The sequence below is a fragment of the Urocampus carinirostris genome, chromosome 20, assembly GCF_059441175.1.
Source record: "Urocampus carinirostris isolate Australia breed hairy pipefish chromosome 20, RoL_Ucar_1.0, whole genome shotgun sequence".
NCBI classification, from domain to species: Eukaryota; Metazoa; Chordata; class Actinopteri; order Syngnathiformes; family Syngnathidae; genus Urocampus; species Urocampus carinirostris.
Genome location: NC_142368.1, coordinates 2818891 through 2846805, shown reverse-complemented (window position 1 = coordinate 2846805; position 27915 = coordinate 2818891). Strand labels below are relative to the sequence as shown.

The 27915-nt window shown below is 38.9% G+C and overlaps 1 protein-coding gene across 1 annotated transcript in view; it reads left to right on the top strand.

Moving 5' to 3' along the window:
* LOC148346002 (serine/threonine-protein phosphatase 2A 56 kDa regulatory subunit gamma isoform-like) overlaps positions 1-27144 on the top strand; it is a 30576-nt gene extending 3432 nt beyond the window's left edge. Inside the window, exons 3-16 of the mRNA XM_088324970.1 lie at positions 4926-5088; positions 13714-13913; positions 15673-15783; positions 15851-15943; positions 16016-16146; positions 16213-16272; positions 17560-17668; positions 17735-17788; positions 21377-21547; positions 21615-21742; positions 21820-21921; positions 22960-23032; positions 23127-23243; positions 25187-27144. Coding sequence (XP_088181096.1) covers positions 4926-5088; positions 13714-13913; positions 15673-15783; positions 15851-15943; positions 16016-16146; positions 16213-16272; positions 17560-17668; positions 17735-17788; positions 21377-21547; positions 21615-21742; positions 21820-21921; positions 22960-23032; positions 23127-23243; positions 25187-25321 — 1647 coding nt within the window. The 3' untranslated portion in view covers positions 25322-27144. The remainder of the gene's footprint in view (positions 1-4925; positions 5089-13713; positions 13914-15672; positions 15784-15850; positions 15944-16015; positions 16147-16212; positions 16273-17559; positions 17669-17734; positions 17789-21376; positions 21548-21614; positions 21743-21819; positions 21922-22959; positions 23033-23126; positions 23244-25186) is intronic.
* Positions 27145-27915: the final 771 nt, after the last annotated feature.

Sequence of the window (27915 nt, the reverse complement as noted above, 5' to 3'; positions counted from 1 at the left end):
TGACACACTTTCACAGCTGGTGGAGTCAGTCCAACCAAAGTGAGGGGGTAGGAAAGGTGGGGTGGCATCTGTGGATACACATGTTTATTGGTTATTTTGTACCTGGTGAAGAAATCTTTATTTCTAAAGGTTTTTGTTATAACAATTAAGGTGGAACACATATTAGAGGTGTGACGATATGCATTGGCCATGATTCGACTTATATCGCCATTCTCAATAGTTGCGATTCCACCGGTATTTCCATTCGATATACTGTAAATTCTGGACTATAGAGCGCACCTGATTATAAGCCGCACCCACCACATTTTCAGAGGAAAACCGATTTTGTACTTGCACTAGCTGCACGTGTATATAAGCCGCATGCGCCCATATTAAAAGAATGTATCACAAACACAAAATTAACCCAGACCGGACTGTAAGTCCCGCGATTGAAACTAAATGTCCTTCATTAAAGTTCACAGTCCAAAAATCACAGCCGGCAAAATGAACGGTTATGGTGGATTTTTTTTATGCTGCCCCACGCTGTCAGGATCCACTGGCGGACTTGCGAAAAAGTTGCCTTTCGCATGCGGCCAGTTTTAGTGAAGTTGCAGTCTTCCTCGGCGCATATATTCCACCGGTCTAAATCTTACCTTTTGTACTCGAGCGCCGCTGGCGGCCGCTAGAAAAATTACATAAATTGGCCGCATCACTGAATAAGCCGCAGGGTTGAAAGTTTGGTGGATAAGTAGCGGCTTATAGTCCGGAATTTACGGTAGTTGGTTGCGATTTAATTTTCTTTCTAGAAATACTAAAACAATATTGCTATGGAAATACCTCAATAAATTCTTCTATAGAAATATCACTACAGTAATATTATAATATAATAATACTCCTGGAGAAATATTACAACAGAAATAGTACAAAAATACTACAAAGTACTACAGACATGTAGCGCGTCTGCGGCACAGTACTGAGGTCAGCGGTTCAAATCTAGCTACTAGCCTTGCTGTGCAGAATTTGCATGTTCTCCCTGTGCTTGCGTGGGTTTCCTCGGGGAACAACGTTTTCCCCCACATTCCAGAAAAACATGCAGGTTAATTCACCTGTACTTAGTGTAAATACTAGAAAACTGCAACAGAAATACTACAAAAATACTACTGATACACACAAAGAAATCTACTGTAGAAATAATACAGAAGTACTGCACAACAAAATACTACTATGGCTTTACTACCAAAATGCTACTGCAGAATACTACAAAAAGTAAAACTACAGTAATACAACTGAATACTACAGAAGTGCTAGAAAAATCAGACAGCAGAAATAATACAAATATATTATAAAAAAATACAACTACAGTAATACTTCTAAAATAAATCTTAAATTTAGTGCTTAAACAGGAACCTAGTATATTTTTTGATTGTGAGTGTTTAAAAACCAATTCGATGAATTGATTATATTTAGAAATACATAAAAAGAAATATAACGTCAATTAAAAAAATGTATGCATTTATTGAAAAATGAAAAAAATTGGCGAGGCGTCCAGGCCAAAAGTTTTATCCTATTGCGGCCCTGACTCCAAATACTTGCCCACCTCTGGTTTACGCCTACACACACATACCAGTTATACGTAAATAAATCGATTCTTGGGAGAAGAGCTGATTTCAAAACTGTTATTCTTGTCAATTTATAAAATGAAAATGCGTATGTATTCTCCTGGGTTTATTGCTTGAAATAAGTTTAAATCATAATCAAACTAACTGATTTAGTCTAGCCATATCGCTCTGACCTGGTATGCATATTGGATTGAGATATAACGTAGATTACGGTCACATATTTGAGGATATAGGTAGCAGGGTTTGTTCCTGTTAGGTAGTATTTTTTTTCTGTTGGAAGCTTTTAGAAGAGAAATGCATTGCACAAGTCTGTCTCATATGCGAGTAAATTGAGAGTCGAGTAATGTTCGGTATTTTTTTCCCTACTGCATTGGATAGGGGTGTGTTTCACAATGTGGTCGCATATGCAAGTAAAATGGTCACCAGGTTGAGTCCTGTGTGTGATTGTTTTTGTATTGTGCGCATATTAAATGGAGGTCACATACGCGTGAATTGATTTTGGGATCAAGTCCTGTGCAGTAAATATTTTGTATTGCACGCATACAGGATGGATATGCATTACACACGGTGGTCGCATATGCGAGTAAATTGCTCACAGGGCTGAGTCCGATTAAGTATTATTAGAATTTTGGATGTATTGCATCCATAAAGGAAAGAGATGCATTGCACACGGTGGTCGCATATGCGAGTAAATTGGTCACAAGGTTGAGTCCTGTGCGTGATTGTTTTTGTATTGTATGCATATAAAATAGAGGTCACATAGGTGTAAATTGATCTTAGGATCAAGTCCTGTGCAGTAAATATTTTGTATTGCATGCATACAGGATGGATATGCATTACACACGGTGGTCGCATATGCGAGTAAATTGCTCACAGGGCTGGTCAGTATTATTAGAATTTTTGTTGTATTTTATGCATGTTAGATGCATTACACGTGGGACTAACATGTCCAAGTAAAGTGCTTTTTTGTATTGTACGTATTTAGTGTTAAGATGCATATATATATACTGGACTGTCTCAGAAAATTAGAATATTGTGATAAAGTTCTTTATTTTCTGTAATGCAATTAAAAAAACAAAAATGTCATACATACTGGATTCATTACACATCAACTGAACTATTTCAAGCCTTTTATTATTTGAATATTGCTGATTTTGGCTTACAGCTGAAAAAAACTCAAAAATCCTATATCAAAATATTAGAATACTTCCTCAGACCAAGTAAAAAAATAATTTTATAACAGCAAAACTAAATCAAACATTTGAAAATGTCCATTGATGCACTCAGTACTTGGTTGGGAATCCTTTTGCACGGATTACTGCATCAATCCGGCGTGGCATGGAGGCAATCAGCCTGTGGCATTGCTGAGGTGTTATTGATGCCCAGGATGCTTCGATAGCGGCCTTCAGCTCATTTGCATTTGTAGGTCTGGTGTCTTTCATCTTCTTCTTAACTATACCCCACAAATTCTCGATGGGGTTCAGGTCAGGGGAATTAGCAGGCCAATCAAGGACAGTGATGCCATGGTCAGTGCACCAGTTACTGGTGGTTTTGGCACTGTGGGCAGGTTCCAGATCATGCTGGAAAATGAAATCCTCATCTCCATAGAGCTTTTCAGCCGATGGAAGCATGTAGTGCTCTAAAATCTCTTGGTACACAGTTGCATTTACTCTGGACTTGATGAAACACAGTGGACCAACACCAGCAGCTGACATGGCTCCCCAAACCATTGCTGACTGTGGGAACTTCACACTGGATTTCAAGCAACTTGGATTTTGCTCCTCTCCAGCCTTTCTCCAGACTCTGGCGCCTTGACTTCCAAATGAAATGCAAAACTTGCTTTCGTCTGAAAAGAGGACTTTGGACCACTCTGCAACTGTCCGGTGCTTCTTCTCCATAGCCCAAGTCAGACGCTTCTTCCGTTGTCTTGAGTTCAGAATTGGCTTGACCATGGGAATACGGCTATTGTAGCCCATTTCCCGGACATGTCTGTGAACTGTGGCTTTTGATACCTGGACTCCAGCTTCAGCCCACTGTCTTTGAAGCTCCCCCAAATTCTGGAAGCGGCTCTTCTTCACAATTTTGTTAAGGCTGCGGTCATCTCTCTAGGTTGTGCAGCGTTTCCGGCCACATTTTTCCCTTCCAACAGACTTTTTGTGGATATGCTTTGAAACTGCACTCTGTGAACAGCCTGCTCTTTGAGAAATTTCTTTTTGTGTCTTACCCTTTATCAAGAGGGTATCAATGATGGTCCTCTGGACAGCAGTCAGATCAGCAGTCTTTCCCATACTTGTGAATTAGTTTACTGAACCAAGCTGAGTGTTTTTAAGGCTCAGGAAACCCTCGCAAGGTGTTTCGAGTTAATTAGATGATTCAGGTGATTAGTTGAATAGCCTACTTGTATACTTTTTCATGATATTCTAATATTTTGAGATAGGATTTTTGAGTTTTCTTAAGCTGTAAGCCAAATTCAGCAATATTAAAACAATAAAAGGCTTGAAATAGTTCAGTTGATGTGTAATGAATCCAGAATGTATGACATTTTTGTTTTTTTAAATGCATTACAGAAAATAAAGAACTTTATCACAATATTCTAATTTTCTGAGACAGTCCAGTATATATATATATATATATATATATAATATATATATATATATATATATATATATAAAGTCATATTTGTTTTCTGTTGTATGCATTCAGTATGAATGCATTGCTCTTGGAGATAATTGCGCATGTTCAATTGAGTCTCCTAGCAAGGTGTACTCGTAAGAAGAGTCATATGTGGCACGCGAGCCATAGGTTCTCGACCCCTGGATTAGAGGGGCAAGTCCTGAGCATTATTTTTTTGGTGGTCATATTGCACATGGCAGTCACATACGCAAGTATAGTATTATTATGATATTTTCTGTTGTCTGCTTTTAAACTAGAGATATATTGCACGATGTACATGATGGTCACATATGCGAGTATAGTAAATTGGTCACAGGGTTGAGTTCTGTTAAGTATTGCGATATTTTTCGATTGTATGCATATGGTACAGTGATGAATTGCACACTGCGGTTGCATATGTGAGTAAATTGGTCACAAGATTGAGTCCTGTGCGGGATTTTTTATATAGTGTTGAAATGCAATAACTAGTAATTTGGTCGGGTGATCATTGATGATCGATTAGTATGTATGCATAATTTTGGAGAAATCAATTGCAGAGTTATGTCCATTTTATGCATCTTGGATAGAGATGCATTGAACATGATATTCGAGTAAATTGGTGACAGGATGGATTCTTCTAATGTAACATTTGTTTTTCTTTGGTCTTCTCGCCAGGGCTCCAACAGGAAGACGGGCAATAGCGTCCCCCCGACCACCCAACTCCTCAAGGGCAAGCAGCCGGGGTCCCAGACTCCCGTCAAGAAGGACAAGCGCCAGAGTTCCTCTCGCTTCAGTCTGAGCAACAACCGGGAGCTGCAGAAACTGCCCGCCTTCAAAGGTACTCCCCTCTCGGCAAATCCACCCGCCGGATTTACATAACGTGGGATTTTCCGTCAATGATGCAATCGGACCGCTTAACCTTAAATTGCGCTTTAATCTTCCTTACTGTCCATTTCCCCCCCTAGTCGAGGGGTTTCAATCTGTATTCAACCTCCCCTGTCGCGTTAATGAAACAAGGGGAACGTCAAAACAAACCGTCCCCGTCACCCTCGTTTTCATATCGAGCCGATGACACACGGAAAAAACACAGGGGGGCGGGCGGTACATACACGGTATTGACTTTGTGCTGGATTTATTCCAAGCGGCTATATTTAGTGGTAATCCAGATAAAGCTTTAATTCCGCCGGCCCTGGTGTTGCGCAATGTTCGCCGGCGACGTGCCGGGTTTATAACGGAGCTTACCTTTTGTTTACAAATTGTGTCCCAAATCATGCATTTTTATCACGCTCCCTGCCAGGCGCTAATGCACTTGATCCATAATCGGGAATAATCGGCGCGCACCTTCCTGCCATTTACAGTCTGATCAGGTTTCCGTATAGACCTTTTGTTGCCAGGAGACAAGGTTTTTAGGTGGTTTTATATCACGGAATAGTAATTATCACCTAGCGTGTCAAGAAAAATCCACTCCCGGTTGTTCTCGCTTTGCAGCCCTTAGTCTTGAAAGGCCACTTAGCTCGGTTTTACATTTCAGTTGCTTAAAGCCCCAGTGTGTGTTTTATAGCGACTCTTAGTGGTGTCAAGTCACATTTATTTATATAGCCCTTAATTACAAAAATGTCTCAAAGAACTGCACAGGATTACAATTACACAATTACCTGATTTTAAACCAACATGCGGGCAAGGAACAACTCAAAACCTCAGCATGAGGAAAAAGAAAAACCTTGAGAAGGGACCTCACAAGTGGTAATCCCCCTTTCAGGATGACCAGGGTGAATTAGATTTAGCATTACAGTACACAAACATAGTATACACTAGGTAACATGTTGAAAATTTGTCCCGATAGTGCATGACAGCAACGACGCCCCCAGCCTGTAAACTAGTCCAGAAGTGGTGCAATAATACAACATTCATTTCAATGAAACATTGAGTCAAATAATAAGTGAAAATACATGTGCCATCTCTTTTTTTCCCCATTTTCCTTTTCTAGTCACTCATAAAGGCCTCACTGCTGCAGGCTATTGCTTGCTGTTAGCTGCTATTATTTTGTCAACTGTTCTGTGTAATTAAGGCTTACTTTGTCCTTAAGTACTTTGATATATATGTCTAACTATATATATATATATATATATATATATATATATATATATATATATATATATATATGAAACGTTAGGCAAATTATTTGGTTAATGCTGTGGCCTATGAAAAACTATATAGCCCTCAGACTGTAGTTTAGATGCCTAATGAAATAAAATTCCATTAGATTAAATTAAGGAAACTGTTCATTAAAAATAGGAGATGCTACATATTCAAGAACATTCACAACCCTTTTTTTTTTAAATATTAGAATATTTCACATTTTGCAATTTAGGATGATTTTATACACTGGAAAATAAAAACAACATGGCGGTCTTTCCTTATTTGTAGATCTTAAATTATTTTCTATGATTAAGATGGGTATTTAGGAACAAAATGCATTAAATAAAATTTTGAGAAATAAGGTAATAAATTATGAAAGGAATGAAAATCGAAATTTAAAAAGAGTCAACTTTTTACTCTACATGAAATATTTCAGTAAACGTTACATTGGTAGAATTAATTCCAACAGTAAATATTTGTTATCACTTTTAGTGCGGTTAAGAATAAAAACAAAACGTGTAACTTTAATGAATGGTGGCCTAGTTAAAAACATGTTTTCCCTATTTTGTTAAGTTTTTGGCCCATTTTGCATACACGACATTTGCCAAAGGGGGACAAAATGACAGTGGGCTTCTGTTCTGAGAGCTCTTGCTCTCTGCAAATAGACTGTCGCCTCCAGCGCTTCTAACAAAGGACTGTGACACTCTGATATAGAGGGAGGTGGGCAAGATCAGCTGACCCCTTTTTTTTTTCATATGTGTATGTATTTAAAACTCTTAAACTCTTTAAAACCTAAAAAAATGAACACTCAGCTGAGTTGAACTGCCGACATTGAGTTTAGGGAAGACTCACCTTATTGTGGCCGTCCAATGACCACGTCGAATAAGAGTCTATTCTAGCCACTGTGGTCTTTCTAGCCTCAGGAAGTGACTTTCTGTTCTTGTTTTGTTGCTTTTTGTGGAAAAGGGGCTGATTATATTATACTGTGATTGGCATCTCCAGATTGTAAGCTACTTTAGCTCAGGCTGAACTGTACATCCCTGCTACATAACGCTTAAACGCTATCTAGACCTTAATGAATAAAGCCGAAAAGGAAAAAGGGACTCTTGATATTGCAACACAAACTAACTCTACCTAACCTGAGAGGGATACCTACTAGTTAGAACAGAACAAAACAGGAAAGGAAGACTACGCGTAGACAGAACAATAGTGCTTCGATGACGACACAATTAACCATGGTAGACGATCTAGTTTTGACTGTATAAAACATGTGAAGAAGACATTGTAGGCTATGTTGAAGCACTAACTGAACAAAACAAAAATTAAAGTGAACACAGGGAAAATATTGATGCGTAAAACTACATAAAGTTCCAATACCATCCCGTGTTAACAGAAAAAAACATGAAAATTCACACAGAAACATTCCCTCACTTTGGACAGAACAAGAGTGCCATGAAGATGAGGCTATGAAATATCATGCAGGCACACTAACTAGCTCTAACTGAACAACATTTGAAGGTTAGGCATTGAAGAATATGCTGGCACACCAACTCATTCTAACTAAACGAAACCTAAAAGTCGGAAGAGGCTGTGAACACACTCGCGTGTGGATAGAACTACTGAATGTTTCAAAACCAGCCAGCGCTTAGCAGAGCAAAACATGAAAGGCAACACAAGAAACATTCCTTCACTTTGGATGGAACGAGAGCGCCATGAAAACGAGGCCATGAAATATCCTGCAGACACACCAACTAACTCTATCTGAACAAAACATGAAAGGAAAAGCATCCAGGGATCATACCCACACGCGGATAGAACTACGTATTGTTCTGAAACAAACCAGCTGTAACTGAACAAGAACGGCAACACGAAAAACACGCTGGCTCATGGACAGAACGAGACTGCCATTATGACATGGTCATAAAATACCATGCAGGCACATTAATTACCTCTAGTTGAACAAAATTTGAAGAAAGGCATTTAAAAATATGTTGGAACACTAACTGTTTCTAACTGAACAAAATATGACTAAACTCACTTTGGATAGAACAAGACTGCGATGAAAACGAGGACATGCAATATGCAGGTACACTAACTCGCTCTAACTGAACACAACACGAAAAGAAAATAATCCAGGGATCTTACTTGCACATGGATAGAACTACAGATTGTTCCAAACACAAGCCGCTCTAACAGAACAAAACATGAAAATACGACAACGCAACAAACATTCTCCCAGCTGGAAAGACGGGTGGCTGGCATGATGGCTAGACCATGATATTCAATGCTGGAGCTCTAACTAATCAACCAAACCGAACAAAACATGAAAGTCATAAAAAGCACAGTGTATGTTTGAACACTCACTGATTCCAACTGAACAAAATGATACTCGGCTGTGGACAGAACTACATATTGCTCAGAATAAAACATGAAAATAAGACAACACAACAAACATTCCTATATGAGACTGCCATGACTGTGAAATCTTGGATTTCAATGCCGGAGAACTAACTAACTAAACAAAACATGAAAGACAGACAATACAGGATATGTTCTAACCGAATTGATACTGAAATCCCCAATCCGGGCTATCGTCTAAATTATGACGCCAATTTCCATCTTTGAGTTTACTGTTCCGATTTGGCGTCGTTGTTTAGCGTCCCGCCCACGCTAGCATCTTGCGCTGCCGATGTCGCCGCTTCCTGTTTCTGTCACATCCACCTGGGCTCCTGCTGCGTCTTCCAGACAGCCATCTGTCATGTGCATGCACGGCAGAAGACCAGAAATAGTGTTTGTATGACATACGGCCTCGCCCCATAGCAGGCGGCAGACTCGTTGCTCATTTAGCTTGGCGCTGTTTAGCTCATTAAGTGTCATTTAGTTTGTTTTATTTTCAAAAAGTATTATAAAGGGTTCGGGGCAGCTCATCATTCAGTGTCAAGCCTCTGGGAATGATTTTGATATGAGAAATTCCCATCAGACTGCAAAAGTGGCTTTGATCAGATTTTTGTTCACACATTGAGGAAGCCCCCACTTCCTAGTCTTGCTTCCTGTATCCTGTGAATGACAGTGTGTATATGGGGAGTAGCCGCCGTGAAACAGTGCGGTAAAAATATATAAGAACAGGCATTGAACGCTTCAAAGCTTTTTTCTTAGAAAAAATATGTTGGATTTTAGGTGCACCTTATGGTCTGGGAAATGTGGTAAATCACAAGCTATGACAATTACATTTTTGTTCAAAAGGATGAAAAAAAAAGTGTTCTTTCTGGAAGTTTTTTTTACACCCTGCTTATAAATGATGTTCTAGTTTGGCAGAAAATGTTCTTCAATCACAGCTTCAGAACTTCCTCCACCTTATGTTTACGAGGACCCCCTCCCCCCCACTCCAAGAGTTGTTAATTTACTTTCCTGGAAGTTACAGCAAGTTGGTGCTTTTGTTGAGGAGAGAGCCTATTTCAACATGGGCTGCAACTAACGGCCATTTTAATAGTCTACTAGTCACTGACGATTGAAACAATTAGTCGACCAAACGAATAGTTGTTCGTTTATTCTTAGATTTAGCAGGAAGTTCATTTAATGATGTGTCGAATGATAATAAACAAAAGGAAATGGGTGCATTGAAAGATTATCTTTTTATTAAAAATGCCTTATATGAACCCAATTAGGCACGGTGCTCAGTCAGCAGAGATATAAATACATAAACCAGACATGTCCAAAATCCGGCCCGGGGGCCACTTACGGCCAGGGATCAAATTTTTAGTGGCCCGCGGCCTCGGCAGTAATGTTGACGCCAGTATAAAATAAATGTGTCCAAAACAAAAATCCTAATTTTTCACCAAATGATGGGAGTAGCACTTTGCTCTTGGCTCTCTATGAGAAGTTAACCCTTTAAATACCTTGGGGGCGCCGGCGCCCCCAATTGACATGGGCTGTTTAAATTACCGTGACTGTCGGGCTAAAAGGGAAAATTCAACCACTTAGTGAAAAAGGAAAAGACAGACGGGCTTTTGGATAAAAAAACTTTGATTTCAATGAAATTATATCAAAGTAGTTTTCCAAAGCAACCTCAAGGTGGGAGCAACTTCCCACCATGGGTTATCTCCATTGGTAGTGGAGGATTGGATGAAGGAACACGTTTGTCTGGAGCAGATCGTTCTTATGTAATGAATCTTGTAAAGTTTCTTTGTGATCAGTAACAAAAAACTGTTTTTCTTATCTTACAATGTGTTCAGTTCCAGTCTATACGTCATCATAATCCTAAACAAAAAAAAAATCCAAGTCTGATTTGGGTTTTCTTTTTCATTTTAAACTGTTATTACATTTTCTATACACATAGTTCTGGGAGATAATAGATATTTCCAGGTACTGAAAGTTTGGGTTGTTTTGAAAAAATGGCAAGAAGTCATCACTCATGACCTGATTTTCTGACTTTCAGGGACAAAATAATAAAAAGGAGATTTAATAGCATAGCAGCGCTTTTTCACGAGACCCCGCAAGTCAAATGAAAATGCTACAAAGGCGAGCAACGAGGTCGCGGCACTGATCGCCAATCACTGCAAACCTTTCATGGAGGCTCAATTTATTAAAGACTGTTCAAAGATTGTCCGGCTGAATAGTGCCGGTTCGAAAAACAACCTACTAGTGATTGTAATTTTGGGGGCTAGGCGAACTTGTTTTGATAACATAAATGATGAAAAATATTTAAAAGATGTGTTTTTGTATTGTAGTATCTGTTTTCTGTCATCATGATTCGTGTATTTGCAAACTTGAACGCTTAAGATTACTGCATAGTAATAACATAGTAATAACAGTAATAACATAGTAATAACCTGATATATTTGATGTGTTTTCGTCCCCTCGGAAAGCAGTGATCAGCTTCAAAAAGGGCGTTTGTATTATCTCTCTAAGGTACCCAGCATGCGTATCAAATCCGATCCCTGAATTGGAGCCGTCAAACATACATAAATAGTATCGGCGTCCTGTCGTCTCCGGTCTAAAGTCCCGTCTCTCGACCCGATGGTTGCCACGGTGACACCACTGGTTATGCAGCGAGGTCAATATGTTCGCTAATCGTTTTTCAAATCCAAAGAGGCGCCGCGCCAAGGCAGGTGTGGCTCCGCTTCTTCATCATTTATCAGCGCTGAATTATTGATTACAAGAGTTGTGACGAGTGCACAAGGGAGTGAGTTTACCGATGAATGCGGCGCTTGGTTACTAGCAAATCGGCGAAGTGGACTGGTTAGAAATGAAACACTTCTCTGGTTTTGCTTAGTTAAGAAAGGATATTTGTGATTAGGGCTGTTAGGATGATTGTTTGGGTTCTTTTTTTTCCTTTTTTTGTTTAGTAGTTTTGTTTTAATGTAATTGTGGTTATTTAAAAGGGGGTTGCCTAGGTTTTGGGGGTTTAGTTTTTGTCTTCGGTCTTGGTTTTTTGGTTTTGTTATCTTGTTCTTGTGTTTTGCGTTTTTATTTTGTGTGGTTGGGTTTGGGTATTTGTTTTGTCTTTTTGGGTGTTTATTTTTATTAAGTGATTTTCATTTATGATTTTTTTTTTTAATTTAGTTTTTTTTATTTAGTTTGTTTTTTTGTTTCTTTTTTATTTTTATTTTTTGCTTTTTAATTTTGCTTATTTGGTTTGAGTATTTGATTTTGTATTTTTTGTCTTTGAAATTGGTGTTGTTCAGTTTTTTTGTTTTTACCTCTTTTAAATGTGATTGTAGTTTTTTTTTTAAGGAGGTTGTCTTGATTTTGGGAGTTTAGTTTTTGGTTTCGGTCTTTGTTTTGGGTTGTTTGATTTGGTTTGTTATCTAGTTTTTGTGTTTTGCGTTTTAATTTTGTTCGTTTGGATATTTTTTTTTTCTTAGGGTGTTAGATTATTATTTTATTTTTTTTTATTATTATTTAGGATTTTTTTTTAATTATGTTTTTGTTTTTTTGGTTCTATTTTGTATTTTTTTTTTGTTTATTTGGGTTTGAGTATTTGATATTGTTTGGATTTTTGTCCATTTTGGATTTTGATTCTGTTCAGTTTCTCCGTTTTTTTTCTGTTTTATTTTTAATTTTAGCATTTGATGTTGCTCTTTTTCTTTTGCTTCCTTTGATTTTTTTTTTTTCTATTTGTTTTTTTGGGGAGTATGTGTTTTAGATTTTGTTACTTATTGTTTTTTTGTTTTGTTTTGTTTCTCAGCTAGATTTACTTATTTTTGGTTTGTTTATTTGGGAATGAGTATTTAGTTTTTTGTCTTTGTTTTGAAACTTTTTCCTTACGGGTTTTGTCCTTGGTTTTTGTATTGTTTTTAAGTTTTTGTTGGTGGGGAGTGTTAGTCTTTTTCTATTTCAGATTTATTGTTTATAAATAGATTTGGACATTTCGTTTTTCTTTAATTTTTTGTTTCTTTGTTTTTTTTAGGGGCGTTTTTTTATCTCTGTTCAAGGGATTGTTGTTTTTTTTGGGGGGCGGGGGTTTGATTTTGTCATTTGTTTTTATTTATTAATATTTGATTTTTCGTTTTGCTTTTATTTTCTCGAGTTCTTTTTTCGTCTGTTTTTCTGATTTTGTGTTTATTCTCAACCGAAACCCCAATGTATTTCTAAAATTTTTCTGGAAATTTACTAATATTGTAAATTATGTTCATTGCATCTCAGCTTCAACTATCTATCAATCTATCTATCTACCTTGGTCATATCCCTCAAGAGGGGTGACCGACAGCAAGACACACACATACTATAACAAAGAAAATAAAAGGGAAATAAATAACAAAAAAAACCCACACAGAATTTTGTCCATGCAACCTGATTTCTAACGTCATGCCCACTCCATCACGTGAACACTTCATTACCTTACTCTTCCCAACATTGACACATAACTTACGCCTATCACATACTCTTCCAAACTCCGTTACCAACCTCAATGTTTCCTCAGAATCAGCCACAAGCGCTGTGTCATCTGCAAACAACAACTGACTTACCTGCCACACTGTTCCACTGTTGTCCATCATGTCTACACCTCTGCCAAAAACTCTTGCATTCACCTCTCTCACCACACCATCCATCTACATATTAAACAGCCATGGTGACATCACACACCCCTGTCTCACACCAGTCAACACAGGGAACCACTCACTTGTCTCACTCCCTGCTCTTACACATGCTCTGCTGTTCATATAGCATACAGCAAAGCTTCAACTATACACTCATGAAACCTATTTCTAGTAGTATCATTTCAGGATTGTTTTTGAGCCACCGAAATTAGCCCGACGAACCGCTTAAGGTCCTCGTCCCACTGTTTGGACACCCCAGTATTCAAAACCCTTCTCCTCCGCAGACGTTCCCCCCGCAGAGCAGGAGAAACTCTTCATCCAGAAACTGCGGCAGTGCTGCGTCCTCTTCGACTTTGTTTCAGACCCTTTGAGCGACCTGAAATGGAAAGAGGTGAAGCGGGCGGCGCTCAGCGAAATGGTGGAATACATCACGCACAACCGCAACGTCATCACCGAGCCCATCTACCCCGAAGTCGTCCACGTGGTCAGTCCGTTTTTTTGTTCGCATTCTATTCGCCCTCCCGTTAGCATGCTTTGCTAGCGTCGGTGGGGTCATTAAAATGTTGCGTTTTCAATACCGGGGGCCTTTGAAGTCGAATCAAAGAGCCGACACAATGGCGTATGACGTCCCGGCTGCAAATTTGCCCTCCTTCCCCTCCTTCTCTCCTTCCTTTTTTGTGGGGCTTCATTTGATCCACGCGTCCGAAAGAGTCGATCATCAGGGAAACTGAATGGCTTTTGAAACCCTCCGGTTGCTTTCAACATCAAAGTCCAGCTCGACTGACGCTTCGCAGTGTGACGCAAGCAAAATCTGGTGATTTTTTTTTTTTTTCCAGATTTTTGTGGACATTTTTTTTTAAAATGCAGCCTTAGGGGGGTGCGTGGTTTGAGGTATACAGATGCTGCCCTACTTACAAACGAGATTTTGTTCGTTGAAGGTTTATATAAGTATGTTTAGGTAACCTGTATTATTTTGTACTAAAAAAATAAACCTTTTATAAAAGAATATGCTCTATAAAGATGAATAAAGTTAAGTTTAACTCACTTTTGAAAGATGGGCTTCAAAAGTGGCCAAAAAATAGCGATCCGACCATTTTCTCAACCGCATTAAGCTTTCTTATCCTACTTTCATTTTAAATGAAATGGCTCGCCTCTTCTTTAGTCAAGTCATGTTTATTTGTATAGCCCTTAATCACAAAGAGTCTCAAAGGGCTGCACAGACCACAGATTATTGCAAACTACTATTATTGCACCATCCCCTGATCTAAAAGCTACATGAGGGCAAGGAAAAACTCAAAAACCTTGAGAAGGGACAGCACATGAGGTTTACACCAACCATATTGAATGGATGCATGCGATATTAAACAAAAAAATGTCAAAGTTCTTAGTGCGCTGGAGATACAGTATAGTGTGTTTTACACACGAACTAAGAAGAGGAAGCTGGATTTCTTCTTCGGGGTGGATGCTGGATGAGCTCTCACAGCGCCACACGCCGGTAGTGGCAGAAAAAAACACTACATTTCTGTCCTGTACTCGGAAAAAGGTGCACACAATACAAAATCTAGCTAACAGCAATGTCTGGATATTTTTCCACATCCCGAATTTTTCTTTCTTCTCTACCGTTTTATGTAAGTCGAATGGTCGTCAGTAGAGGAGCGTCTGTACTTAAAAATTGTAAGTTAAATATTTATTCTGTTAACGTTCCTGTAAACTTTTTAGTCATTGTGAAACAGTTGTAAATGTTGGACTTTTCACTGATTGTACACACTTGCACGTGATAAGCGCACGTAAAAATGGGTCCCAGGTTGCATTTGCGCATGTTTGTTTTCGCCTAATATTTGAATACGCATCGTGAACATGAATACATTTAGGGCGTGAATTTCATCACGTGAATCTGTCACTCCTGGCTAAAGATTTTTGAAACCAAAGTAGGTCATGTCCATTTTCTCAATACAGGCATTCATAGGCTATGGCAGGCTGAGGACCGTGAAAATAAGCTTGCAATTGGCCGAGAATTGCCTCAATCCAAAGGTCAGAGGCTATCAGCCGTTCTGGAAATCATCTGTTTACTTTTAAAGGGGAATTACAAAGAGGAGTGTCCAACGTTGCAGGAATACTTTTAGGCGGATTTCTTTTTTATCTGTCAGTCAACAAAAATCACAATATTTGACCATGCCAATTCGAACTTGAGCCACCCTTTTTCAAAATAAAATCCAAAGGTATTTTATATTATCGTCCCGCAGTTTTCCGTCAACATGTTCAGGACTTTGCCGCCGTCGTCCAACCCGACGGGCGCCGAGTTCGACCCCGAGGAAGACGAACCCACGCTGGAGGCCGCGTGGCCGCACCTTCAGGTACCTTCTCCTCAACATAATCCTCTCAGCTTCAGTTCAAACGTTCGACCCTTCATTTTTTTTCCAGCTCGTCTACGAATTCTTCCTCCGCTTCTTGGAGTCGACAGACTTCCAACCCAACGTAGCCAAAAAATATATCGACCAGAAGTTTGTAATGCAGGTGAGGCGCAACCAGCCGCTCCCCACCATTTCTTGTGCAATTTTTTTTTTGACATTTTCGTTCCGCTCTCAGCTCCTCGAACTGTTCGATAGCGAAGACCCCAGGGAAAGAGATTTTTTAAAGACTACGCTGCATCGAATCTACGGCAAGTTCCTGGGACTGCGAGCGTATATTCGGAAACACATTAATAACATATTTTACAGGTGAGTCTGCACTTAAGTGAAAAAGGTATTCGGCGCCCCCTTCAAATGTCATTTTTATTTTTACAGATTTATTTATGAGACTGAACATCACAATGGTATTGCTGAACTACTGGAAATTTTAGGCAGGTAAGACGGGAATTTTTTCAATGGTTTAGAACACGGGTCATAAACTTTGAGCCCCTGGTCACTTTCTACACAAACCTGGGTAGCTGACGGTACCGAAAGTCATTGTAGTTTACTGGGAATTCAAATTAAATGCAGGTGTCTGGTATTTAAGTGCACTACTCATTAAAAAGCACTAACATAGTAATAACATAATAAATCATTTTGTCATATCAAACTGGTAGTACTGGAAATGATGAAAATTGGTTCCTTGGTTTAGAACACAGATCATAAAACTGGAGCCCCTGGGCACTTCCAATGCAAACCTAGGGCGCTGACCGTCCAAAAAGCCATTGTAATTTACTCGGAAATTGGAAAAATGCAGGTGTGATATTTAAGTGCAATACTAATTAGAAAACACAGTACTAATGTAGTAATCACAAAGTAATCATTTTGTCATGCGCGTATCAAACTGGTTGTACTGGAGATAATGAAAATTGGTTTTATGGTTAAAAGCAGGGGTCAACAACTTTTTTCTGAAAATAACTCTGTCTGAAAATAGTTATTGTAATTAACTAGGGAATTAAAAAATGCTTCTGACCGATATTTGAGCCGTACTACTAAAAACATAGTAAGAACATTGGAAAAACACAATTTTGTTACATGCACATCAAACTGGTAGGACTTGAAATGAGGAAAATGGGTTCTATGGTCAACAACTTTCTTCAAGGAACACCTGGGTAGGTCACGATTCCCAGGAATGAATTGTCATTTTCTAGGTAATTTCAAATGGAAGAAATAAGCTCTTGTGACTGATTGAACTTGTAGCTCAACTTCTAATTAAAACACAATAATATCATAGTAACAACATAGTAATAACACAATTGATTTGTTAGAACTGGATATCAAATTGGTAGCCAGGTTTCTCTTTGTTTTCTGTTTGTTTTTTAGAATTTGCACATACATTAACAACATAAGACCATTGTTTTTTTTTATAATCACACCGTAAATTAAATGGTACCTACGTAATAAAAAAAATACATATCAAGCTAGTAGCTCTTTTAAAATTATTTTTCTTTTAAGAAATAGCCCATAAATTGGGTGCCCTTGTTTTTGTGGTTGACTGATTGTTTTTGACCACAATCTATTAGCGCTGTAATAACACTGTAATAACACTGAAACAACAAGAATAAGTTTGAAAATTGTAACCTTTTCTGATGATCAGTTTATAAGAAGGTCATTTACTCACAGTTTTCAATTTGATATGTTGTTATATTTTAACCCCCGACAACACTTTTTCCCGCCTTACAGTATAATCAACGGATTCGCGTTGCCCTTAAAAGAAGAACACAAGATATTCCTGCTGAAAGTTTTGCTGCCGTTGCACAAAGTGAAATCGTTGAGCGTCTACCACCCGCAGGTACGATTACCCGGCGGCCATCTTGGAAATCGAGAGCTTGCTTGTTTACGTTTCGTTTGTGTTTAGCTGGCCTACTGCGTGGTACAGTTCCTCGAGAAGGACAGCACGCTCACGGAACCGGTGAGTTGAGATTCTCTGTGGGATCATATGTAGGGGTGCACGCCAACTGTTTTTTTTTCCAACCGATACCGAAAAACATTTTTATATATGTGTTCGTCATGTGAAAATGTGTCACTTCTAAACAGTATACCAGTGCTTCAATACTTTCACTACTTCTATAGAAAATCCAAATATATTCTAATGAGCAACGTTCATGCAACTCATCTTGGCCCAGCTCGCCTGTACCTCGCCCTCATAATGGAGAGGTAAAGAGCAGCCACGACCAAGTTGTGGCTCCACTTTTATAGAAAGTCCAACTACAGTAAATTCTAATGAGGAACATCCATTTAACTAAACTTGAGTGCTTGGCGCACTTTTCTAAGAGGTTGAGAGGGGACACAACTAAGTTGTCATACTCAAACAGAAAATTTCGGAGAGGTTGAGAGGAGACATAACTAAATGATGCCATTACTTCTGTTGAATCCAAATACATTATATAGAGGAACATCCATCCAACTTATCTTGACTGAGTTATCCAGTGACTTGCGCACAGTACAGACAGGTAGAGAGGAGATGCGACCAAGTTGTGGTACTACTTAAAGATATAAGGTTTTTAAATGGAAAACATCCCTGCTTCTAATCTTGGTCGAAGTCTATGGTCAAGTCAAGTCAAGTCATTTTTATTTGTATAGCCCTAAATCACGAAGAGTCTCAAAGGGCTTCACAGATTATTACACTATATTACACAGACTATTTTTTCAGCCGACGAGAAGAGTAGGTTATTCATATGCTATGGAGTAGAAGTGAGTTTTAAGTTTAGATTTAAACATTTCCACTGAGGTTGCAGATCGGATCTCAGGGGGAAGAGCATTCCACAGCACCGGTGCCCGGATGGAGAACGCTCTCGAACCAGCAGAACACTTCTTTGCTCTTGGGATCACCAGAAGACCGGCACTCTCAGATCGTAGGCTTCGGACCGGGACGTAGGGGCAAATCAGATCTGAAAGATAAGAGGGAGCAAGTCCATGTATGATTTTGTACAATACTAAGAGAACCTTGAAATCACATCTATGGCTAACTGGGAGCCAATGCAGGTTAGCCAAAATCGGTGTTATGTGATCGTACTTTTTTGTCCTAGTTAAAAGCCTCGCTGCGGCATTTTGTACCAGCTGAAGTGACTTGATTCTAGACTTCGGGAGACCAGAGAGTAGTGCATTACAGTAATCGAGACGGGAGGTGACAAACGCATGAATTATAATTTCCGCATCAGACTGAGACAGTATTGAACGGATTTTAGCAATGTTACGAAGATGGAAGAAAGCGGTTCTAGTAGTTTTCTTTACATGCGTTTCAAAGGATAGATCAGGGTCAAATATGACACCTAAATTTTTAACTGAGTCACTCTGTGTGATGTGACATTTGTCAATGTTCACAGCAGTTTTTGAGAATATATCACGGCATTTAGATGGACCAATGACTAACATTTCGGTCTTTTCAGAGTTAAGACGCAAGAAATTGAGTGACATCCACTCTTTTATCTCAATGAGGCAGGCCTCCAAATTTCCACAGATTAGTGTGTGAGATTCCTCCAACGGAAGATATAGTTGAGTGTCGTCTGCGTAGCAGTGGAAGCTGATATTGTACTTGTGAATAATATCACCTAATGGAAGCATGTAAATACTGAAAAGAAGGGGGCCAAGCACTGAACCCTGCGGAACACCGCAGGTAACATTAAAGGGCTCAGATGTCATTTCACCATATTTAACACAGTGCGTCCTATCTGAGAGGTAGGATCTGAACCACGAGAGGACGGTTCCTGAGAGACCAATCCATTTTTCCAACCGTTCTAGTAGGAAATTGTGGCGCACTGTGTCAAAAGCAGCACTAAGATCCAGCAGCAGCAAAAGTGATGAAGCGCCAGAATCCATTGCCAGTAGGAGATCATTTGTTACCTTGATCAGAGCTGTCTCAGTAGAGTGGTTAGCCCTGAATCCTGATTGCATGGATTCAAAAAGGTTATTCTCGGATATGAAAACATTTAGCTGCTGTGCCACTACTTTTTCAAGTACTTTAGAGAGGAAAGGTAGGTTTGACACCGGTCACAGAGAGATTGAGAGGAGACACGGCCAAATTGGCTTCTAAATTTATTGAATATCAAAAATGTTTCTAAATATGAAAATCCTTTCACCTAATCTTGGTCGAGCTTTCCAGCGCTTTGCACACACTCGTAGAAGTAGAGAGAAGACACCCCCAAATTGTGCTAATAATTATGTAAAAAATTACATAAAGGTAGAGAGGAGACACAACCAAGTAGCACTGCTATTTCTATAGAAAATAAAAAAATACTATAGTGAGGAACAACCGTGCTACTAATCTTGGCCAAGTTCTCCAGTGTCTCACACACAAGTAGAGGTAGAGGGGAGACACAACAAGTTGTGCTACTAATTCTATAGAAAAATCAAGATTTTCTAATGAGAAACATCCATGCAACTAATCTTAGCTGAGTTTTCCAGTGACCTGTGCACATTTTGGAGATGTAGTGAGAATACACGACCAAGTTGTGTGACAACTCTATGGGAAGAGGAGACAACCTAATGATCCTACTACTTCTATAGAAAAATCAAAAATTCTAAAGGGAAACATTAATGCAACTAAGCTTAGCTGGGTTTTCCAGTGACTTGCACACATTTTGGAGAGGTAGCGAGAATACACGACCAAGTTGTGTTACCACTTCTATACGATGAGGAGACACAACGTAATGGTCCTACTTCTTCTATAGAAAAATCAAAATATGCTAAAGAGAAACATCCATGCAACTAATTTTAGCTGGATTCTCCAGTGACTCGCGCGCATTATGGAGAGGTAGTGAGACTACACAACTAAGTTGTGCTATCACTTCTACAGGAAGAGGGGACAACCTAATGGTCCTACTACTGCTATAGAAAAATCAAAATATTGTAAAGAGAAACATCCATGCAAATTATCTTAGCTGGGTTTTCCAGTTATTGAGAGGTGGTGAGATAACTCAACTAAGTTGTTCTACCACTTCTATAGAGAGAGGAGAAATGACCTAATGGTCCTACTACTTCTGTAGAAAATGAAAATGTAATATAGTGAGGAACAACCATGCAACTGATCTTGGTCGAGCTCTCCGGTATTGCGCGCACATTCTAAGGAGGTTGGAGGGAACACGACCAAGTTGCGCTACTAATAAAACGAATTATTAGAATCTTCTCAACTATATTTTCCCGTTTTAGCTTCTATAACTATCACATATCCTTCTTAAATGTATTCATGTTTACGATGCGTATTCAAATCAGAGCCGAAAATAAACATGAGCAAATGCAACCTGGGATCCATTTTTACGTGCGATTATCACGTGCAAGTGTGCTCACTCAGTGATTGATTTCTGAAAGGAAAAGTCCAACATTTACAACTCTTTCACAAGAACTAAAATGTGGCCAATGCAAAACACACGGTTGCAAAGGTTTTAGAGCTGTAAACTGTTTTTTCTTCAAACGGGCCACTTTTGGAAATGCATTGACATACATTTTGAAAAATGTATTCTGGTGTTTTTTTCCTGAGAGAATTTCCTCAATTTGTGTGCAGACGGTCATGGCTTTATTGAAGTACTGGCCCAAAACCCACAGCCCCAAAGAAGTCATGTTCCTCAACGAACTGGAGGAGATCCTGGACGTGATCGAGCCGTCCGAGTTCGTCAAAGTCATGGAGCCGCTCTTCCGTCAGCTGGCCAAATGCGTGTCCAGCCCGCACTTCCAGGTCGGTGGCCGTCTCCGCGCCGAGTACCGTCACGCTTCACGCTCAACCCGATACCCCCGCGCTCCAGGTGGCCGAACGGGCCCTCTACTACTGGAACAACGAGTACATCATGAGCCTCATCAGCGATAACGCCGCCAAGATCTTGCCCATCATGTTCCCGGCGCTCTACAGGAACTCCAAGACGCACTGGAACAAGTCCGTGGAGCAGATCGAGGAAATAATCGCTGGTTTTTATCGTAAGGAAACGTTACGAGTTGCGCTCGTGTTTGCAGGACCATCCACGGTTTGATCTACAATGCTCTCAAGCTTTTTATGGAGATGAACCAGAAGTTGTTTGATGATTGCACGCAGCAGTTCAGGGCAGAGAAGAGCAAGTGAGCCATTGGTTTTGTTTTTTGGTGTTCATTTGCATTTAACCTAAAAGTCCCAGGTTGAGAAGTTGTATTAATTATTTTTCTTGAAATAATAATTTTTTTTTTACCAGAAAACGGTTATGAAAAGGTAATTTGTATTTTTGATTTTTTTTTTCATATTAAAAAACCTTTTAAAAAAGTTTTTTTTAAATATTGTAATTGTATTCCTTAGTTCTTATCTTAGTAAAACATACTTTTGTTTTTATAAAACAATAGAATTTTGAGAAAAATAGTTAAAATTATTTTAAATATTTATTTATATTTGTTATTTTTTTATAAAAAAAAATAGAAATCTAATATATATATATATATATATATATATATATATATATATATATAATCTGAAAAAGTCATAAAATAATATCAATAATTGGTGAAATATTTGTCGTATAATTTTTCTCATTTTAAGACTTTTCTTTGACTAAAGTTTTTTTAATATTATAATTGTATTCCTTTGTTCTTATTTTAGTAAAACATACTTTTGTTTTTTGTTTTTTATTTAAAAAATCCGAGAAAAATACTTGGAATAATTTTTAATATTTATTTGTATTTGTTATTATTTTATAAAAAAATAGAAAAGAATATATATACATCTGAAAAGGTCATAAAATATTATAAATAATGGATGAAATATTTATCATATAATTTTTCTGATTTCAAGACTTTTCTTTGACTAAAACATGAAAAAAAAAATCAAATTATTTAAAAAAAAAAAACATAAAAAAATCCATGATTATTTAAATATGAAATAACCAAAATTAAATTAAAAATAAGAAAAAAAATCCTTACACTTAGCAAAAGTATCAACCAATGAAGCAATCATTTTAAATCCTAATTTTTTGCTTTGATTTGAAATGTTTTCTCCTTTTTCTATCTCAAGTACCCCTTGTAATGCCTTAAATTACATCTTGAGGCGCTATTACCCCGCCTGAGAACCACTGCTCCACCTCATCAAATCGAAATGGGGGTCGATAAGGATTTTGTTTTTCTGGTCCTCAGAGAAAAAGCCAAATGGAAGGAGCGAGAAGAAGCCTGGCTCAAGATTGAGAACCTGGCTAAATCCAACCCACAGGTCGGCGAAAGTCTTAGACTGGTGGAGGTATTTGTGGTGGGGAACACGGTTTTAATTGCTTTTCTTTTTCTTTTTTTTCCCGTATCTGGCAAAGTTCCTGACGTACACGGATCCCGTGGGATCCGGCGACCTGACGGACATGGAGACGGACGGGCCGTCGCTAGACGACGTGGGTCTGCTGAAAAAGACAGTAGCTGAGGAGGCCACGCTGGTGAGAAACCACACCACATGGCCCTTCTCAGTCAATCAAGTACATTGGATGACACTGCCTAATAAAATTATAGCCCACTTATCTGAATGATCCAATGTCAACCCAAATGACTAACCATAACAAGTGAATCATTACGTCTCAGTTTAAATGAACCGGCTCTGGGATGGGTTCGGAGGTCTGGGGAAAGAGAACAGACAGCATTATGAAGACCGCAATAGATTAATTTGTCGAAAAAAATAAATTTAGTAATATTACACATGTCCTGGAGCACTGTGCGAGCAATAATATCCAAATAGAGAGAGCATAAAAACCACTGCAAACCTACCAAGACCTGGCCGTCCCTCTAAACTTTCAGGCCAAAAAAGGAGAAAACTAATCAGAGAAGCGACCAAGTGGCCCATGATCACATTGAATAACCTACAGGCATACACATCTGAAGTGGGGCAATCTGTGCATAAATATTCTGCATAAATCTGCCCTTTATGGAAGAGTGGCGAGATGTAAGCCTTTTCTGAAAGGATACCACGAATAACATGTGGAACAAGATGCTCTGGTCAGATGAGACCAAAATTTCACTTTTTGGGCTGAACGCAAAACGTTTCGCTTGGCGGGAGAGCAACACTGCACTTCACCCTGAAAACACCATCCCCACTGTCAATATAGAGCATTTTGTGGAAAGATCTGAAAAATGCTTTGCATAAACAACCACCGACAAACCTTAAAGAACTAAAGCTCTTTTGCAAGGAAGAATGGGTAAAATTTTCTGTTTCAGGATTAGCCAAATGTATAGAAACAGCAAAAGGAGGTTGTACACGGTATGAACTCAAAGGGGGGCAACATTGATTCTCAATGGAGTACGCCCCCAAGTGCTTTACAGTGTACTTCACACTTGCCCATTCACACACACAACGTCATAACTGCGTCCTCTTTATTTTCTTAGGTTTTGTTCAGTTAAAGCTCGTTGCTGTAGCAACATATCCTGGCTTGCCTCATTTTCATGTTCTGTTCAGTTAGAGACAATGTTGCAACATTATGAATATAAATAAAATGTCAAGAGTTAATGTGAAAATAATCTGTCATAAATGCTTCCGTAATTTGCGCGGCCTCCACTTGCATCAAAGGGACAGCGTGTATTATTTGACCCCTGGATCTTGCAACCAAAAACGAGTGCTAAAAAGAAAGAAAACAAAAGGAAATAAAAAAAGATGAAAGGGAAAAAGATAAAGGAAGATGGTTTTAGGGGTACGCGTAGCAGCAAGATGGCCAGCAATGATGTCAGGTTCCTCTAATTGAGGCTAATGTTAAGTAAAATTCATTTAAATTCCTCCACGTATTTAAAATACAGACGTTTAATTCATAGTTCATATATTTTAATTATTTTTTAAATCAGTATGTCCTTTTTTTAAAGAATTATATATTTTTCCACCAGGGGGCGCTTAACAATACACACTGTCCCTTTAGACTTTCTATTAAGGCCGGGGCCTCAAACTATCACAAGTTTGCAACCCCTGCCTTAGATAAAGACCCAAAAAATGTGTTGCGTTGGAAAATATTGGCTATAAAATTTCCTTTTTACTAATAATTCATCAGTATCGGCCCTGTAAGAAATGATACCGGTCTATTGCTACTGAAATTATCATTTTGGGCAAGCCGTTTTTTTTTTTTTTACGTCTTAGCCAAGGTTTGCGTGGGGGGGGTGCTTTGCATCGGGACTATCGGCCTCCTTTCCGATCAATAATCGTGATCAGTACCTGCATTTGAAAATGATATCAATATCACTACCGATACTGCTCAATCAATGTTCTTGAGATCCTGTGATCGGATGAAGACCTCAAAAAACATTCAAAACATATCGAAACCGATTCCTCCCTCACCCGTTGATATCCCGCCCGATGGCCTGGGCCGATCCCTAACGCCGATACTTACGATATTTCTCGTCCCAGCTGCCGAAAGACCACCGGCGAGAGCGTCCGCTGATGCGGAGGAAATCGGAACTGCCCAAGGACATCTCCACCCTCACGGCGCTGGAATTGCACCGGCGAGCCGAGGAGATGTTGACCACGCACGACGGCCATTAGCGGGGCCGCGGATGGACCCCCCGCCCACATCTTTGACACCCCCCGCCCCCAACCCCCTACTTCCCCTCCAGCACAACCCTTAGATCCCACAAAGCGGCCACTGGGTAGCTCGCAAAACTTCACAACTCCCTTCCTCTTGGTTTTTATTGGGCTGCGCTGCCCCCTTGTGGTTGTCTCAGGTGCTCCCTTTTTTTACCGTCTGAAAGTCATGCGCTTTCACAGAAAAAACATTAAAAATGTCTTAAAGGGACAGTGTGTCATATTTGACCACTGGATGTCACTGTAGTGTGTCGTTCAACCGTAAAGGAGTGCTACAAAGCACAAGGAAGAATGCAAAGTATGGAGACTCTGTGACTAAAAAGCAAACCTTTTTTCATATTTTTTCCGTTTTCAACAATGTTTTTTTTCTCCTTTTTTCTTGATTTTCCCTTTCCTTTGTTTTTTTTTTTTTAAGTAGTTTCTTTTTTTCCTTGTTTTCATATCTTTTTTCAATCTTTTATTTCTTTACTCCCCTCAATCTTCCCTCTTTTTCCTTTGTTTTCTTCCTTTTCTATTTCTTTTTTTATTGCAGAAAGCAATAAAAATAGTGGCTTGCAGCGTCCGTACGGGCGCTTGAAATCCTCGAAAGTGCTTGACTTTTAGTGTTGTTTTCAGGGGTTGTATGAGGCGGGAATTTTGGGTGTAGTGCTTGTAAATGCTTGAAACTGTCGCCATGTGTCTGTTTGAAAATGACTCCCACGCTGCTCTCTGGTGGCTTCACTTTGCCGTCTCTTCTTCCACCGTGATTAACGGCAACTGGCATTAGTTTGTACGCCATTGCCCTACGAATCGTCCTTCGGCTGAGAAAAAGGTGTACGCGCCCTGGGATAGCTCCCTTTGCGTCTCCATATATTGTAATCTCCTTAGCGGTGACATCTCGCCGTCCAATATTACACACTGTCCCTTTAAAGAGTAGCGCGACATCCCGAGAGCTCCTTAAAAAGACTTTTTAATCACTATCCTTTTCAGGAGACAGGTTGTTAATCAAATCCCCGAGAGACAGCGCCACAATGGGACAATCTTTAACTCTCACCCCTCTCCAACCCCCTCCCCAGGTATGCTTTTTTTCCTATTTTTATACAAGACCTCAAACGCACCTTTTCATTTGTATTTATTTTTCGCAGTGCCTTTTTTTTTTTAAAGGGGCGGGTGATCAAAATAGTCCTCCTTAGCACACGCCTTTGCTTATGAGACCCCTTTTGCGGCAAGGGGGAGGGGGGCGAGGAAGCACTTCCTGATTACACTTGAACGTTAATACTAAAAACACAATCCCATCGCCCATTCTAAGGAGCTTCTTTTGCGTACCCCCACTCTTTTTTTCCCCCTACCACTAAATTGAATGTGCGAACTGTATATAAGTCACTATTGTCTGATTGCTGGATACTGTCCCTTTTATAATAAGCTTTAATACCGCCCCTCCTTTTTTCCCCACTGATTACTTCTGAGTGATCCAACGTCAACCTACATGGCTCACTATGACAAACACACTTTTTATTTTACTGCTATGTCCCCCTATACACGTGTACATACAACTTTTATTTCTTGTCCCCCAAATTAATGTTTAGAGGTGATATTTTGTACAAAATAGAGAAAATAGATTTAGAAGCTGTGTAGATTTTTTTTTTGTATTTTTTTTTTTTGGGGGGTGATCCTCCAGTCATCCATTTTTGTGTGCGCGCGCGTGCTTTTATCCAAATCTCCAGTGATGTATATCTTATCTACAGTATACGCAGCAAATAAAGAGAACATGTGAGTTTTATATTTTCATCAGAAAGAAACAAAAAGGTCTGTGTTTGTATTTTTTTGCACTTTAAATGTCAAGATTTTCGTTTTTGGTGGTTTAGCCTGATTATGTGTGCATTTTACGTTAGGTTCAATTAACTCGGGATTATTTTAAACCGGAATTGTGTGTTATTTTTTTTTTAAATATATATTTTTATTAATATTTTTTTATTATTATAGAGTAGGGGTCTCCAACCTTTTTCAAGCCGAGAGCTAATTTTTGTTGATATGCAATTATTAAAAAAAAACATGTTATTACTAGGTTATAACAATGTTATTACCAGGTTAATAATTAGATGTAGGGTTAAATAAACCCAAAGAAAAAAAAAATCATAATGACCCAGGTCCGCAGCCACCTCTGCCGTACTTAGGGGGCGCCCTGGTGCCCCCTGGCACCACAACTCAAAGACCCAATATTTTTTTTTTTTGAAATAAAACGATACAATTTGTTTTAATTACAAGAAAAATGATTTGCGTTTAACAAAACCTGCCATGCAAGTTGGGTTAGATTAACTCGGGGTTATTTTAAACAAAGGTCCAATTTTTTTAACTTATCCTAAGTAGTTTTTCAAATTAGGCTCACACAAAAGAAGAAAATCATATTCCACTACCAATTTTTATATTGTAATTAGCAAAATTAGCATCTGAGTAGTGGACTACTTTATACAAATTGAGTTGCTATTTTCTATTATTCACATTTCTTTGTGTTGAACAAAACCAGCCGAGACGGTTAGGCTTAATTAACTCTGGTTATGTTAACCCGGATTTTGTTT